The sequence below is a fragment of the Poecilia mexicana genome, unplaced genomic scaffold (genome assembly GCF_051168715.1).
Source record: "Poecilia mexicana isolate PSO_F unplaced genomic scaffold, ASM5116871v1 scaffold_3, whole genome shotgun sequence".
Classification (NCBI taxonomy): Eukaryota; Metazoa; Chordata; class Actinopteri; order Cyprinodontiformes; family Poeciliidae; genus Poecilia; species Poecilia mexicana.
Genome location: NW_028263372.1, coordinates 21,867,541 through 21,880,957, shown reverse-complemented (window position 1 = coordinate 21,880,957; position 13,417 = coordinate 21,867,541). Strand labels below are relative to the sequence as shown.

The window sequence follows — 13,417 nt, the reverse complement described above, 5'->3', positions numbered from 1 at the left end:
CGCGTTACTGACGTTGGACCACTTTTTTTCAGTAACGAGTAACTATTTCAAATTCAGTAATCAGATTAAATTAAATTACTATTTTTTTTTGTAATGTAATTTTATTTCTTCTATGCGTCGAGTGAGAACATCGGCAGCCAAAGTCTAAACAAAAACTTCAAATGCCTTTGAAAGCTTGAAGAACGACAGATTGAGACCTCAATAGATTAGGTGATTTAAACTTTCTGCATAGTTTTAAATATCAACTGTACAGAACTGCTTTTTATTCAGTACCTGATATCTTTCTATTGTCTAATACACCTGTCATGAACATGAATAAGCCTTCATGAATATTTATGACTGTTGTCATAAAGTGTCATTCGGTAAATTATGACACTTTTAATACAAAGTTGACATTATTCAAAATGTCTTTGTTATGACAACTTGACATTAACCAAGAAATCATTACTGATATAAATTTGTTATAAAAGTGTTACTGATTGCACTTTAAAAATCAGGTAACTTTATGTTATTAAAGGTAAAGTTTAAACAGTAATGATTTCCTGGTTAATGTCAAGTTGTCATAACAAAGATATTTTGAATAATAACTTTGTATTAAAAGTGTCATAATTTACCGAATGACGCTTTATGACAACAGTCATAAATATTCATGAAGGCTTATTCATGTTCATGACATGTGTTATGTCATGTTTAAGAAAGTGTCATGTCAGTCTTATTCAACCCCCTTCAAATAAAGTGTTACCAACACAATTCTTATTAAAGATTACTAAAACAATCTAAAAACATAAAAGAGCTAAGCCAATTTAAAAACAATGTAAAGAAACACCTCAGAGATTTTTGTAATTTTATTTAAACTGAGAATCAGATTTTTTCATAAGGCAATTGTCTAAAATTTTCTTTCTAAACAATTTTGAAAAAAAAAATCTTGTAATTTTATGACAAATACATAACAAAACAATAACAGAAAATATCAAATAACATACTAATTACAAAAAGATACATTCAATTTCAAAGCTTGAGACCTGTGTTTTTGAGGGGAAGCGGCTGTGGATCCCCCTGAGTCAGACTGTAAATGACCCACAGCGCTCCACGGCTCAGAAAAGGGAGAAAACAGAGAGCGCGTCACGTCCACTCCGTGCTTTATCCCTTCAAATTCACATAATCGGACAGGAACATCATTCCAACATAACACCTTTAACAAGAAAGAGCAGCAAACCTTCTGCACTGAAACAAACAAAACAAGAAGATACAACAAACAAATGAGGTAGCACTTGTTCACCTGCATGAGATTTAAAGACCCAACTGTGAACCAGGTTTAATGACAGCTGGACTTATTTCAGCCTTGTTTTTAAAAAAGCAGGATGTAATCTTTATCACTGCATATCACTTTCTTACAAATATGTAAGGTTAAAAAAGAAATAAAAAAAGCTGTTGTCAGATTCTAGATTGGGTCTTTAAGTCACAAATACATGAAATACAAAGACACTGAAGTTACAACTGAAACAATCTGTCTCTGTTTATCTTAGTGGAAGAACAACAGCACCTTATCCTGATATCAAAACATTACTTAGGTGGAAATAAATCCAGTCTCCAGGTTGCTCTCTTATAGAAAAAACATCATAAAGATATAAACTGAGCATTAAAACACTGATAATATCATTTGACAGAAAGATAGGATGTGTATAAACTGAATTTGGGCCAATGTGCAGCGGTGAGGATTAGGAAATAAATCTTTGGTTCATATTGTTTGCCTTTCAAAAGAAATTGAAACTGATTGTGTCACTTCTCATCTCATATGATTGAATCCTCTGCAGAGTCCTCTGATTAACGCCACAGAAGCATGGCAACGTTTGAGCACCCACTACGTCTACAAACAAAACTCCAGTTACATTTTGTGACTCTCAAAAGAGATGCATTATCAAAATATAGACAATAAATCTGAATATAATGACACATTTGTTCTTTTTTTTACTTAATAAAGTATTCTCTAAACTATTCTGTAAAGGAGACAATTAGTAGGTGCACATCTACATGCACCTGCACTGCTGCAACACAGACCACTAATCAATATAATATAACATATTTATCTCTTAATATCACCTACATCTGTTTGCAGCAGCTTATGAGGAACTCTGCAGAAGGAAAATTTGGTCAGCGTGCATAATCTTGATTATTAGAAGTCACTCCATGAAGCTGGACACTTCCTCAGAGTTTCAACCCACAACCTCCAGGACTCTTTGTCGCAGGCCAAGGCCACTAATGTGCAAGGCTTTGTTTGAGGAGCAGCGCCTCAACTGATCCCTGAAGCCACTTTGGTCTCCTTTGATTATTTCTCTGTCCTCCAAAGATCAGCTGAGAGGCCAGAATAAGCTCAAATAAATCAGCAAACAACTCTTTGGGTATTAGCGTCACGGTCACCGCTGCATATTCACCTTTAACATAAACTACGTGGCAGACAAGTGCTAATCTTCACCTACGCTAGCAGAGAAAAAACAAACTACAAAGTAACTACAAGGTGTACTCCTCTGAAGTACATTATCTTCTAAGAAAAATAGATTCTTTAGAGGTAAAACATTTTATGGTGTTCATTCTTCACTTCAATCTCTGATTAAACACTTTCCACCGCTTCCACTACAATCATTCTTCATGTGTCGCATCCTCACGTGGAGCGGCTCCCTCACCCGGACCCGGGACGCCGCCCACATTAAGGCCAATTATAAAGCTTTTCTGTTCAGATATGCCACTGCAAGCACTTCTGGTGTGAATGTTTGCACAAATCAAGTGAACACTGGCGCTTGTAAAAACAGACACTGCAAAAGGGGAGGGGACTCTATCTAACGTCTGAGCGGCGTGCTCACAGCGTCAGAGGTACATTCAATACATTTTCAGCTTTTTCTCTGAAGGTAATAAAACATTAAAACAGCTTAGTACTGAGAAGATACCCTGTCAGTTCGCCATGTAATACCACATGGCTTTTCAAACGTACTAAACCTTGTTCCCTGAGTTTAGGAAAAGAGGACGACAATAAAAACAACTCTTAAAACGAGGTAGTATAAAACGCGAGTAGCAAGGGCAGCTGCACCGACATACAGAACAAAAGCTGACATTCATTATTTCTCTCATACCATTACTCAATAATGGACAAAAAAATGAACACAAATATTATTAATACTGGCTCAGTACCTCAGCAACACCTGAGGGGTTAAATAACAAAGTGGGTGTGAGGTTTAAAGCCTTCATTCCACACAGCTGGTGGAGCGAGAGGAGGAAGCTACAGCGCCCTTACCATCCGCCAAATCAAACAACGCAAAAGAAAAGGGATGACAAACGGAGGGAACAGTCATCAGGAAGTACAGCAAGAGATGCAGCTGAAACAGCTCACCATGCAACAAAAGTAGTTATTAAATATTTAGTGAAAGGTTTGCCCTGAGGGTAACCGAGGTAGATAATCCGCAAAAAGGACTCACATTTCCCTTCTGCTCCAGTGATAAACTCTCATAAATAATCTCAGAAATGCCTTTTTTGACATTTCAGACAATCTTTTAACATTCATGGTGGGTGAGATTTTTGTTTCAAAATATACAAAAAAAAAAAAGAAAAAAAGAGACATTCACAGATAGAAAAAGTTAAACAAAATCACTTTCATACTGTCTTTGTTGGTTCCTATTCATTGGAAGAAGCAACAAATTGATACAATGCTTCTCTGTGCTTCTTTACTATGTTTTCTCAAACTTAACTCTCTCACACATTCAAACCTTGTGATAATTTCAGCATCCGTTTTAAGTCAGTGTTTGATAAATTGATTCTAGAACAGTGCAAAGGTAACAAAATCTACCTATAATCAGAAAGTTGTTTGTTTAGTTTCTGGATGTGTACTTTTGCTATGTGTCGTGCTGGACGATATTCAAGCATTTCGGATCAAATAGTGACCCTCGGCACGTGACGTCACTCTCTTCGAAACTCCGCCCACTCCGCCATGGCGGACGTCAAAACAACCAATGCTCTCCAGTAAAACCTGTCAAAAACACATGTGCTACCCTAATATCGCTTCTATTTAATTGATTTCGCAGTAAAAACTTGTCACATGGTGCTGCGCGGTCGGCTGCACAAGCAGACAAGCGTGAAAACCAAACTTGTCGTTTTATTGTATAACTTTTAACGAGGAAAGAAAAGGCGGGGATGGATAGACGGCAGCCGTCAATAATAATGACTGTAGGCCCTCGGTGTAATCACTGATTTTCAGCGAACACTTTTTACAAGGTAAGACTAATGTTCATGTACTTTATAAGTAAGTATGATTAGAAAGATGTCAAGTATCGCATTATGGAGAAGGTAGCATTTAACCATCAATAACCATGGAAACAATGCCCCGCCGTCACGTAGCCTAGCATACAAAAAAAAAGGGTCAGTCTTTAAGTCTGCTAGTGTGTAAGGAGAACGCTGTTCATGACAGTGATATAAATCATGTGGTATGAACTCAGGCAAAGTCGGAAATTTGATCAGCTCATCAAGAGGGAGGAAGTACGGGTCGGTTTCTAAGCTAGCTGTTTCAAACTTTTGTAAATACCGCCATCTATGAGCCCCGACCAGTTGTGTTACGCTCAAAGACAAATTAGCTTGACTCGAACAAGGAGACGCCACGATTAAACTGGCAAAAACAACTTGGGAAAACAGGCCTCATTTCCTATGTCCATCATGGCGCAGCAAATGATTAAGTGACTAGTTACAAAGGGTCTTTGTTTTAAATATCTGAAATACTGCCAAACTGGTGACGTGACCGTTGCTGTTTTATCCAGTTTCCTCTTGTGCTATTACACAGATTTTCTCATTTCACACTGTTTATATTTTTTATTCTTAAGCAGTTATGAGGCACAATGGAAAAAAATAACTTGACCTGCTGCTGCTCAAGTTACTTAACAGGTTGTTGCTAGGTAACCAAAGAGTGAGTGAGTTACTAGGTAACCAAAGAGCGAGCTAGTGAGTTGATTCCACGAACCTTGGTTAGCTAGCTGTGAGAGGTTGAGCGGTTAAAGCCTTTCGTCTTTCTACATCTCAGAGGAAACCTGTTGGAGTTCAGTAAAATTATTAATCATTCTATCAGAAATATTTTCTATTGATATTGATCATGTCTCTTTTACGAGATATATAGATATATCTATATCTGTATAGATAGATATAGATATATCTATATATCTATATCTATATATATCTATATATAGTTATTGATTAATTATTATGTAGTCAGGTAGTAGGCTGATTTTGTTACCTTTTTGTGAACTAATTATCGGCACTCTTTTAGTTTATAATCACCAAATAATCCAGATGTGGCGTAAACATGTAAACCTACTTTTCACCTGCTGTATGATTGAATTACACTCCCTTTCTTCCTGAAATACACTCACACCTACATCCAAACTCGCAGACGCAGCTACACACTGAGTTCACTCTGAGAACTTCTCTGGGCTTCCTGATGACTGCAGCTGGCTTCAACAGACTCCTTCAGCTTGAGGTCAGCGGGACTCTTCTCCAGCAGCTCCCCGCCACGGTCAAAGTCTTCCCCGTCGTCCTCCGTCAGAGACGGCGGGCGGCTGTTGGGACCAGAGTTGGTCAGCTCCGTGTCGTCATGAGAGAAGCGCCCTGAGTCGCCCGTTTCGTGGCTGCCCTCGCTGTTGGATGAGCCTTCTGCGTCACCAGGATGACCCAGCAGGTGCTGAAGAGTGGCAGGGTGGTTTGGAGAAAGCTCCTCTTCGTAGGTCAACACGGTGGCGCCAGGCAGGTAAGAGAGAGTGCCGTTTCTTTCGTTCTGCGGCACAGAGAAAGTTTGGTCAAACATTGTGAAAGGGACACTGTAAATAATCCTGACTTAGAGTTTCTCAAACCAAATTGTCGAGCATGTTCAACAAACTAGGGCTGAAATGACTAACTGGATTAATCATGATGATTTGATCACAACAAATTAATGATTAAACATTAACTGGAGTATGCAGACTTGATAAACAATTTGAAAAAAAAAAAACTATATTCAGAGCAGTATTTAAGCAAAAACTATTTTTTTAACAATAAAAATACCTTTTTTATAAGAACGTTTTAATCAGAACTCATGAAGTGTCCTAGTTTTAGTTTCTTCCAGTTGAAATTCACTAAAGGAATGCTTTATTATTGCGTTTTATGCAATAAAAAATTTATTTCCTAATTTAAAAAAGTTGAATTGTTGAAATTTTATTGTGTTTCTAATTTTGTATAAGTGGTTATTTGAAAAATCTGCATAATTATATATTTGATTAATTGTCAGATTAATTGAATACAAAAATAATCATAATTTGAGAAACCCTCCCTATAAAGTTATGTTTGGCTGTTTTGGACTATTTGAGTCCAATAGTTGCAATTGCAAATACTGATGCAAATTCCCCCATCATTCTTGTACATTTTAAATTTAAAGAGAAGAACTTGAACCTACCTGCACAATTTTCCTATCCTGTTTCACTGCACTTCTAAAGAAAGACCATTTCTTCTTCTTCTTCTTTAAATCTGGGCTGGGCTGAACAGGGCCGTTGGAATTTATGATCAGGCTGGTTCCACCCTTCAGTAAAAAAACAAACATTTTTAATCTAAATGTTACATTAGTCCTGATAATACGGCGTCCATGAGGCACAAGGAGGATTTGTTTTTCCTTTCTGCTCCCTTGCAATAATTTGCTGGTGTGGCACAATTGAATACTGGAAGTCTTTCTATTATTTAAGGTTTTTTATGTATGTTAATATCTTGTTTGTAAGATATCTGAAGTTTTATATCTTTTTATTTAGGAAATGCACCACAAACCTATGTGCAAAATACAAAAGCAAACAGGCCAAACATGGGCTTTTTATCTCTTTCCATCCCTTTTGAGATGTAAACAGAAACTTTCGGTACGAAGGGAAAAAAAACAACAACAAAAAACATCCAAACTATCTGCACTATTTCTGAGTTATTTTCATGGGGTAATAAAACCATCAGTTTTGATTGTTTCTCTATTTTGTTGGTAGTCTGAATGATTATCTCAACCTTTCATAAACAGACATAAACATGCAGTGAATAAATCAACTTTCAATCAGTTTTTGCATCAAAGAGTTAAGAATACATAAACACGTTTTCTCTGAGGCTCTTTAATTGTAAATCAACATTTGTGACTGTAAACAGAATAAGACTGGGGTGTATTTGGTAATTTAATTGTGAGGGAACGCAAAAGAAAAAAAATTCCCCATATGATAATAGAAAGAAGTGCAATATTTTTATAAACAACTTCTGATGCATCTGATGTCGGTCAGCAGACTAATTTACCTTTGCATCGATGAAATGACCTCGACTCATCATCGGTACGGTCACTTCGGCCATCTGCACGTCTCCCTCCGGTCCTACATGTATTGCAGCTGCAGCAGACGAGCTTTCCCCGTCTCCGTACGTTTTCACAGCTGATAGTTTCCTGAAAGAAAACAAACAGAAAGCGTGACGCTTTAAGTAGCTGGAAAAATGGAGAAGATAAATGCCCCCAGCATTCATAGACGCTGCGTACCTGTTTTTGCCCCTGCAGACTATGATGAAAGCACAGATGATGATGCAGGTGAGAGCGATGCAGACTCCCACACTGATCCCTGTCATTGACTTTTGGTCCAGGTGGTAAAAGCCATCAGAAAAACCTGCAGTGGATCACGACGTGAAGTAACAAACCCGGTCTCATTTTCAAAAACCAGCCGGTGTGAGTGTGCCGCGTGGCTTTCACTGACCTGTGGAGTGTGTGGAGCCACCGGAAAGTCCGGCATCATGACCAGAGGAGAGGTCTGCCCTTACCGACAGCTCCACCACGTCAGAAAACGGCCCGTCGCCCATGTTGTTGGATGCTGAAACTTTTACCAAGTAAACCTGGCCTGGACTCAGGTTCTCCAGCAGCGCCATGGTGATGCTTCCTGTGGTCAGACGTAACACTTTCTGAATAAACAGCTGAAAATGATGTTTTCTTTTTTGTCCTGTTCATTTACATGTGAGAGTGCAGGGCTGCAGCTAATAATCATTTAGTAATCGATAAAAAAAAAAACTCACATACTGCAGATTTTTCATTCAACCACTTAATCTTATTTTTATACAATATTAGGAATACTTAAGAAAATGCAAATAAACAATATAATTTCTTTTTAAAATCTGAAAACATTTTATTGCCAAATACTTTGATCGACTGTAGCAAAAGATCCATCTGCAGCTTTAAAAATACTTGTAACATCAACATGTGAAAAGCTCACCCTGTCCTGCTTGACTTAATGTTAAATCTATTGGTTTATTTATTGTTTACTAATAATCAGCTAGTAGAAGACGTTTAACACAAAATTAATTAGCAGAATTTGAACTTGGTGAAGCTAAAACTCGGCCACTTTAGGAGTTTTAGGTAGAAAATATTTACAGTCAATGACAGTTTCTCAACATAATTGCTAAATTGATATATTTTTTGTACAGTTTTGGCTTAATTACTGCTCTGATTATATGGTTATTTTAGCAAATTGCAAAAAATATACTATAATTACTTAATTATTATAATTACTTGATTATTTAATTGGTTGACAATTATTTCAGTAATTGATTAATCTGATTAATTGTCTGGGAGAAAATAAGGAGAGCTTAGTCTAAGCACAATTTAACTTTATATGTTGGTCATTAAAAAAAAACAGGAGAAAACTGAAAAAATTGACGCTTGTTCAATGCTCTGTCAAAATGCATTCAAGGATTAGAACATGTGCAATTTTGTTTTCAATTGCAACTATAACGTTTCTGTTTATGTTAAGCGAACCAGTGTAGAGTTTGATGCTGCGATGCAGCCAAAGTGAATCCTCACTAGACGACCATCTGAGGGTAAAACCTGGAGGTCAGGGGGCATCAGGGCCATCCACATTCCCTAACCTGGTACCGCCCTGCCTGCTCACCACCAGGGTCCCTGCAGGGGCTTCTGGGAGGTGGATGGGGGAGGAAGGAGGCTTTGTGAACCACTTCACTTCTGACCTCTTGGCCAGTGGCAGAGGGGGTTGCTATGAGCTCAGCTTGTGTGTTTCCTGGGGTCATCTACGCTTTAAGAGAAGCTCTACTGCATCACACACCAGACAGCAGGTTCATATTACTAAACTGTGACACTTAAATTATTCCTCTGTACATGGAGCAGCAATGTGTGATTTTAAGGTTTTTATGTTCTGGAAGGATGTCTGTCGAAAAAAAAAAAAATCAGTTATCAGGTGAATTTTAATTAAAATAGTAAAAACAAATTAAGGTTAAAAAGAGCAAACATTTTCTTTTTAATCAGATATAACAGCTGTTTTTTAGATGTTAACAGAAAGTCTGAATATTTCTGAGTTGGGCTGCAACTAATGACTATTTTTGTAATCGATTATTCTGGCAATCAGATGAAACAACCACTTTAACCTTTTTATGCAATTTAGAATTACATAAAAAGATGAGAAATAAACCAACAATTCAATTCCTGTTTTAAAGAAGAAAATAAAAAAATGATTGCTTAAAATGCAATAGCATAGCCTTCCTTTAGTGAATTTAAACCAGATAAAGATTGGGTGAATTTATTTTACAAAGATGTTTTTATCACAAATGCAAAATGTTTATATTTGTTCAGTCTTGGCCTAATTACTGTTCTGAAAAGGTTATCTTTCTCAGCAAATATCCTATATTTCAAATCTGTGCACTCTAGTTACCAATAACTAAATTAATTGATAATTATTTCAATAATGGAATCATGATTAATCCGAATGATTCTCCCTCTTTCTGAGGTAAAAACAGAGACAGAATTAGTTATTCTATCTACTGTGTATCCATACTTACCAAAATATTCATTCATATCTTTAAATGTGGTTTGCATTTATCTTCCAGCAGGACAACAAACCCTAAACATCCAGCCAGAGCTGAATTGGTACTGTTTAGATCAAATGGTCCAGTCAAAGTCCAGACATCAAACCAACTTACAATCAGAACTTGAAAGGTGATGTTCACAGACACATCTGATCAGGTGTGACAGCATTTGAGCTATTTCACAAATGTTTAAATCTAGTTTGGAGACAAACTACAAAATGTCAGCAAACGTGTTTCTACAAAAAAGAAAATGTTGAAAACAGTGCATTCCTTTGCACTTATGTGCTATTTTGTGTCCAATTACATAAAAAACCCAACTGAGTGTCTGTGAACAGCTGAAGAGCTGTGAATACTTTCTCCATTTGTTGTCCTCCTCACCTTCTCTTTGCAGGACTTGCCATTCACCAGCAATCCAGGCATTTCGTGAGGCGTACAGTATAGTGTAGTGCGTTACGGCCACATTTGGTTCATCTGGGAGTTTCCACGAAACGAGCGCCGTGTCTTCTTCAATCAGCGTCACTTTGATGTTGGAAGGAGGTAATGTTGGAGCTGAGAGATAATGGAGGAAAGAACAAACTCAAAATGTGCACCGATACCATTAGATGAGCAATTTTAGCTTCAAATAATGGCTAAGTTTCAAACTTACCTTCAGGGAAAGTGTTTTGATAGACCACAGGGCTCCAGGGGCTGGAGAGCTGGTCGATATGAAGGCGCACAGCAAATTCATACTTGGTGTTTGGCTCGAGATCACGCACAAGAAGGCTCTGTTCACCTCTGCAGAGAGAAGACATGACAGGTCAGAGAACAACATAAAACCAACTAAATGAAGCGCTTTGCTCAACTGGCTTTGAGCTAAAAGCTGTAAAATTAATTATTTCTGGCACCATGAGGCCACCACTGATTTTATTCAGACTATAAGCTGGGCCAGCCTGTTTAAAGTGTCCAGGAGATGGAGATGTGGAGCTGTGCAGAGGATGCAGGAACACAAACAGCACATTTATACTTCAGGATTTAAGCTGAAAATGTGAAACAATTCCTCTAGATTCAGACAAAAAGTTCATCAAATTACTGCTGCGTTACACAAAATGGTGATCAGAAAAGCACTAAAAGACATTATCACACAGCTAACAGTAGCTGGATGTCTTGGAAAATTATTTCTGAAAGTTAAAGGGTTAGAACTAACAATTATTTTAGCAATCAACTATTTTACCAATTATTTTAATTATTAATCAATTAACTGAATAAAAAATTTATCATATTTGCAAAATTTCCATTAATCACTTTGGCTTATTTTACACAATATTAAAAATACATTAAAACATGCAAACAAAAATAATGTTATTACCCAAAATGCAGTAAAATAGCATTTCTTTAGTGAACAATTATTTTAGTCCTGAAAATAAATAATAAAAAAACCTCAAAGTTGGTTTAATCTTCATGACAGTTCTTACGTTTGCAGGTAGAGGACCAGCGAGGCGTTCTGCAGTCCTACTGGGTTGCAGCGGACGGTGTAGTTCAGTGCATGGCTGGAGGTGAAGGCCGGTCGGCCCCAGAACAGAAACACGGCCGAGGAGCTGTTGGTCCGGGCCTGAACGTTGTGAGGAGGCGGTGGAGGCGGCACGAGGCGATCTCGGACAGCTACCAGAGATTGAGATTGAATTTAGCTAAAGTGAAGTAAGGAAGTCGGAAGTTTTCCAGGTTTGGACTTACAGACACATCCAGGAGTGCTGATGGTCTGATCTGCTTGGTACCCGTCTCCAACAGCGTTGTAAGCCAGCAGCTTGACATGATACTTCCTTCTTGGGTCTGAATTGAGAAACAGTTACAACGTTTAAATGAGTGTAACTCATTCAATATTGGGTTAAAAGTTTAAAAGAGAGCTGAACTGTGTGAGGTCGGTGGGGTTTTCTGGTGTGGTGGGAAAGAGGTGGCCCAGTGGAGCAGATGCTTGGTGATGGGAGTCCTCTGGTCAGTTTAACCCCACAAAGGGCAGCAGAACAGAGGAGCTCCACTATCCATCACCCTGTCAGCTCGGGTCTTTTGATAGCAAATGACAAAGGCTTTTCTCTGGCCTCGGTCAGTGGCCACTTCGACTCGAGGTCTGAATCTGGGGGTCAAACAGAGAGGCAGAATCCCCAGGGAGGGGGCGCTGCAGACGGTCAGCAGCAGTTGTGACCTCCGTGACCACGAAGACCCACTGGCCATCTGACCAAATGAACCTTTTACTCCTCAAACAATGACCAGGCCAGGATTTAAATGCTGCGTACGATTTCACATTTTAAAGGGGACATGTTGTTCTCCCTGGAACATGTTAGGATACGTTTATGGGCTTTACAAACCATGATCGTCATATTTTTTTTTTTTTTTACACAAAATCATTCTTAGATTTTAGTTTGTACAAGTGGTTTCTGAATAGTTAGTCAACAACAAAACACTTGTCTTTTCATTTGTACAGTGCCTAGAGCAGTAAAACCAGCTGACCAAATGTGCTTAAGTTCTGCTCGGGTTGCTAGGTAACAGGACTGTGCTTGGGCGGGGTTGCTAGGTAACGGCTTAATAATCAGGAATTTTTTGACATTGTTACATAATAATAGTATTAATAAAATTAAGTAACATATAGAAATAGTTTTAGAAACTGCTCAATTTCCAGACACCAAACAAACATTAACTTATTGTGAAAAACAGCTGGGTGTTTTTTTAGCACTCAGGTTGTTTTTAGAAGAAGTTGAGACCCAAATGGAAGCAAAAAAAAAGTGGAAAAAATTAGAATTTCGCAATGTAGGTCTCATTTAAGATTAGGAAAATATTTATTAATTTCACAAAGTTAGTTGGCAAGTTTTGAAAAACACATAAAAAGACACATGACCTCACAGTATTTTCTGCTTAGTAGGAGACAAACATGCCTATCTGTTGCAGTGAGGACATAAGACAAGGAGAAGACAACAGGAGGACGAGCTTGTTTCCATGGAGGCTGAAAAGTTTAGCTAGGGGTGGAGCGGAGCTGCCTGCACCCCCCATGCAGCCCTGAGGAGTTTCACTGAAGCCACAGCAGGGCCAGCAGGTCAGACTGAGATAAAACCGAAGAATCCAGGGAGGTGGGAGGGATATATGAGATGAGAGGTGAGTCCTGCTCTGCAACAGTTAGTTGCAAAGACAATAAAGAGCAGTGGATTAATGAGATGAATGGTTCCTGTGAGTTTTTAAATGCTGAAATTAATCAAAATTGAGCAGAAACAGCATCACTTAAAGCTAAACTCAGAGATTTTGAACGGTCTTGACTTCCAGAGTAGCTTTTTTTTTTTTTTTTTTTAAGGTTAGACCCCAGTGTCCACCTCTTAACAGGAGGAGGCATTTAAAGCGCACCTCTTCCCAGCTCTACAAATACAATGGGCCTGCCGTAATTATGCGCAAGAGGAGCTCTGAGAGGGGGGAAGCTTTGACATCTGGGCCATGACCTTTGACATGGAATCTGGGCAAGCTAAATCCTGCAAAAGGAGGGGATACACATCTCACTCTGAAAGGGGGGGAGGTCCAGAAGAGGAAG

At 38.3% G+C, this 13,417-nt stretch overlaps 1 protein-coding gene across 1 annotated transcript in view; it reads right to left on the bottom strand.

The window, feature by feature from the left end:
* Nucleotides 1-5,428: 5,428 nt before the first annotated feature.
* The window catches only part of prtga (protogenin homolog a (Gallus gallus)), a 31,050-nt gene continuing 23,061 nt past the window's right edge, over nt 5,429-13,417 (bottom strand). Inside the window, exons 11-19 of the mRNA XM_014980469.2 lie at nt 11,584-11,679; nt 11,325-11,511; nt 10,520-10,647; nt 10,252-10,422; nt 7,761-7,940; nt 7,550-7,673; nt 7,318-7,459; nt 6,458-6,580; nt 5,429-5,803 (exon numbers count right to left, since the gene is read on the bottom strand). Of these exons, the coding sequence (XP_014835955.2) occupies nt 5,429-5,803; nt 6,458-6,580; nt 7,318-7,459; nt 7,550-7,673; nt 7,761-7,940; nt 10,252-10,422; nt 10,520-10,647; nt 11,325-11,511; nt 11,584-11,679 (1,526 nt within the window). The remainder of the gene's footprint in view (nt 5,804-6,457; nt 6,581-7,317; nt 7,460-7,549; nt 7,674-7,760; nt 7,941-10,251; nt 10,423-10,519; nt 10,648-11,324; nt 11,512-11,583; nt 11,680-13,417) is intronic.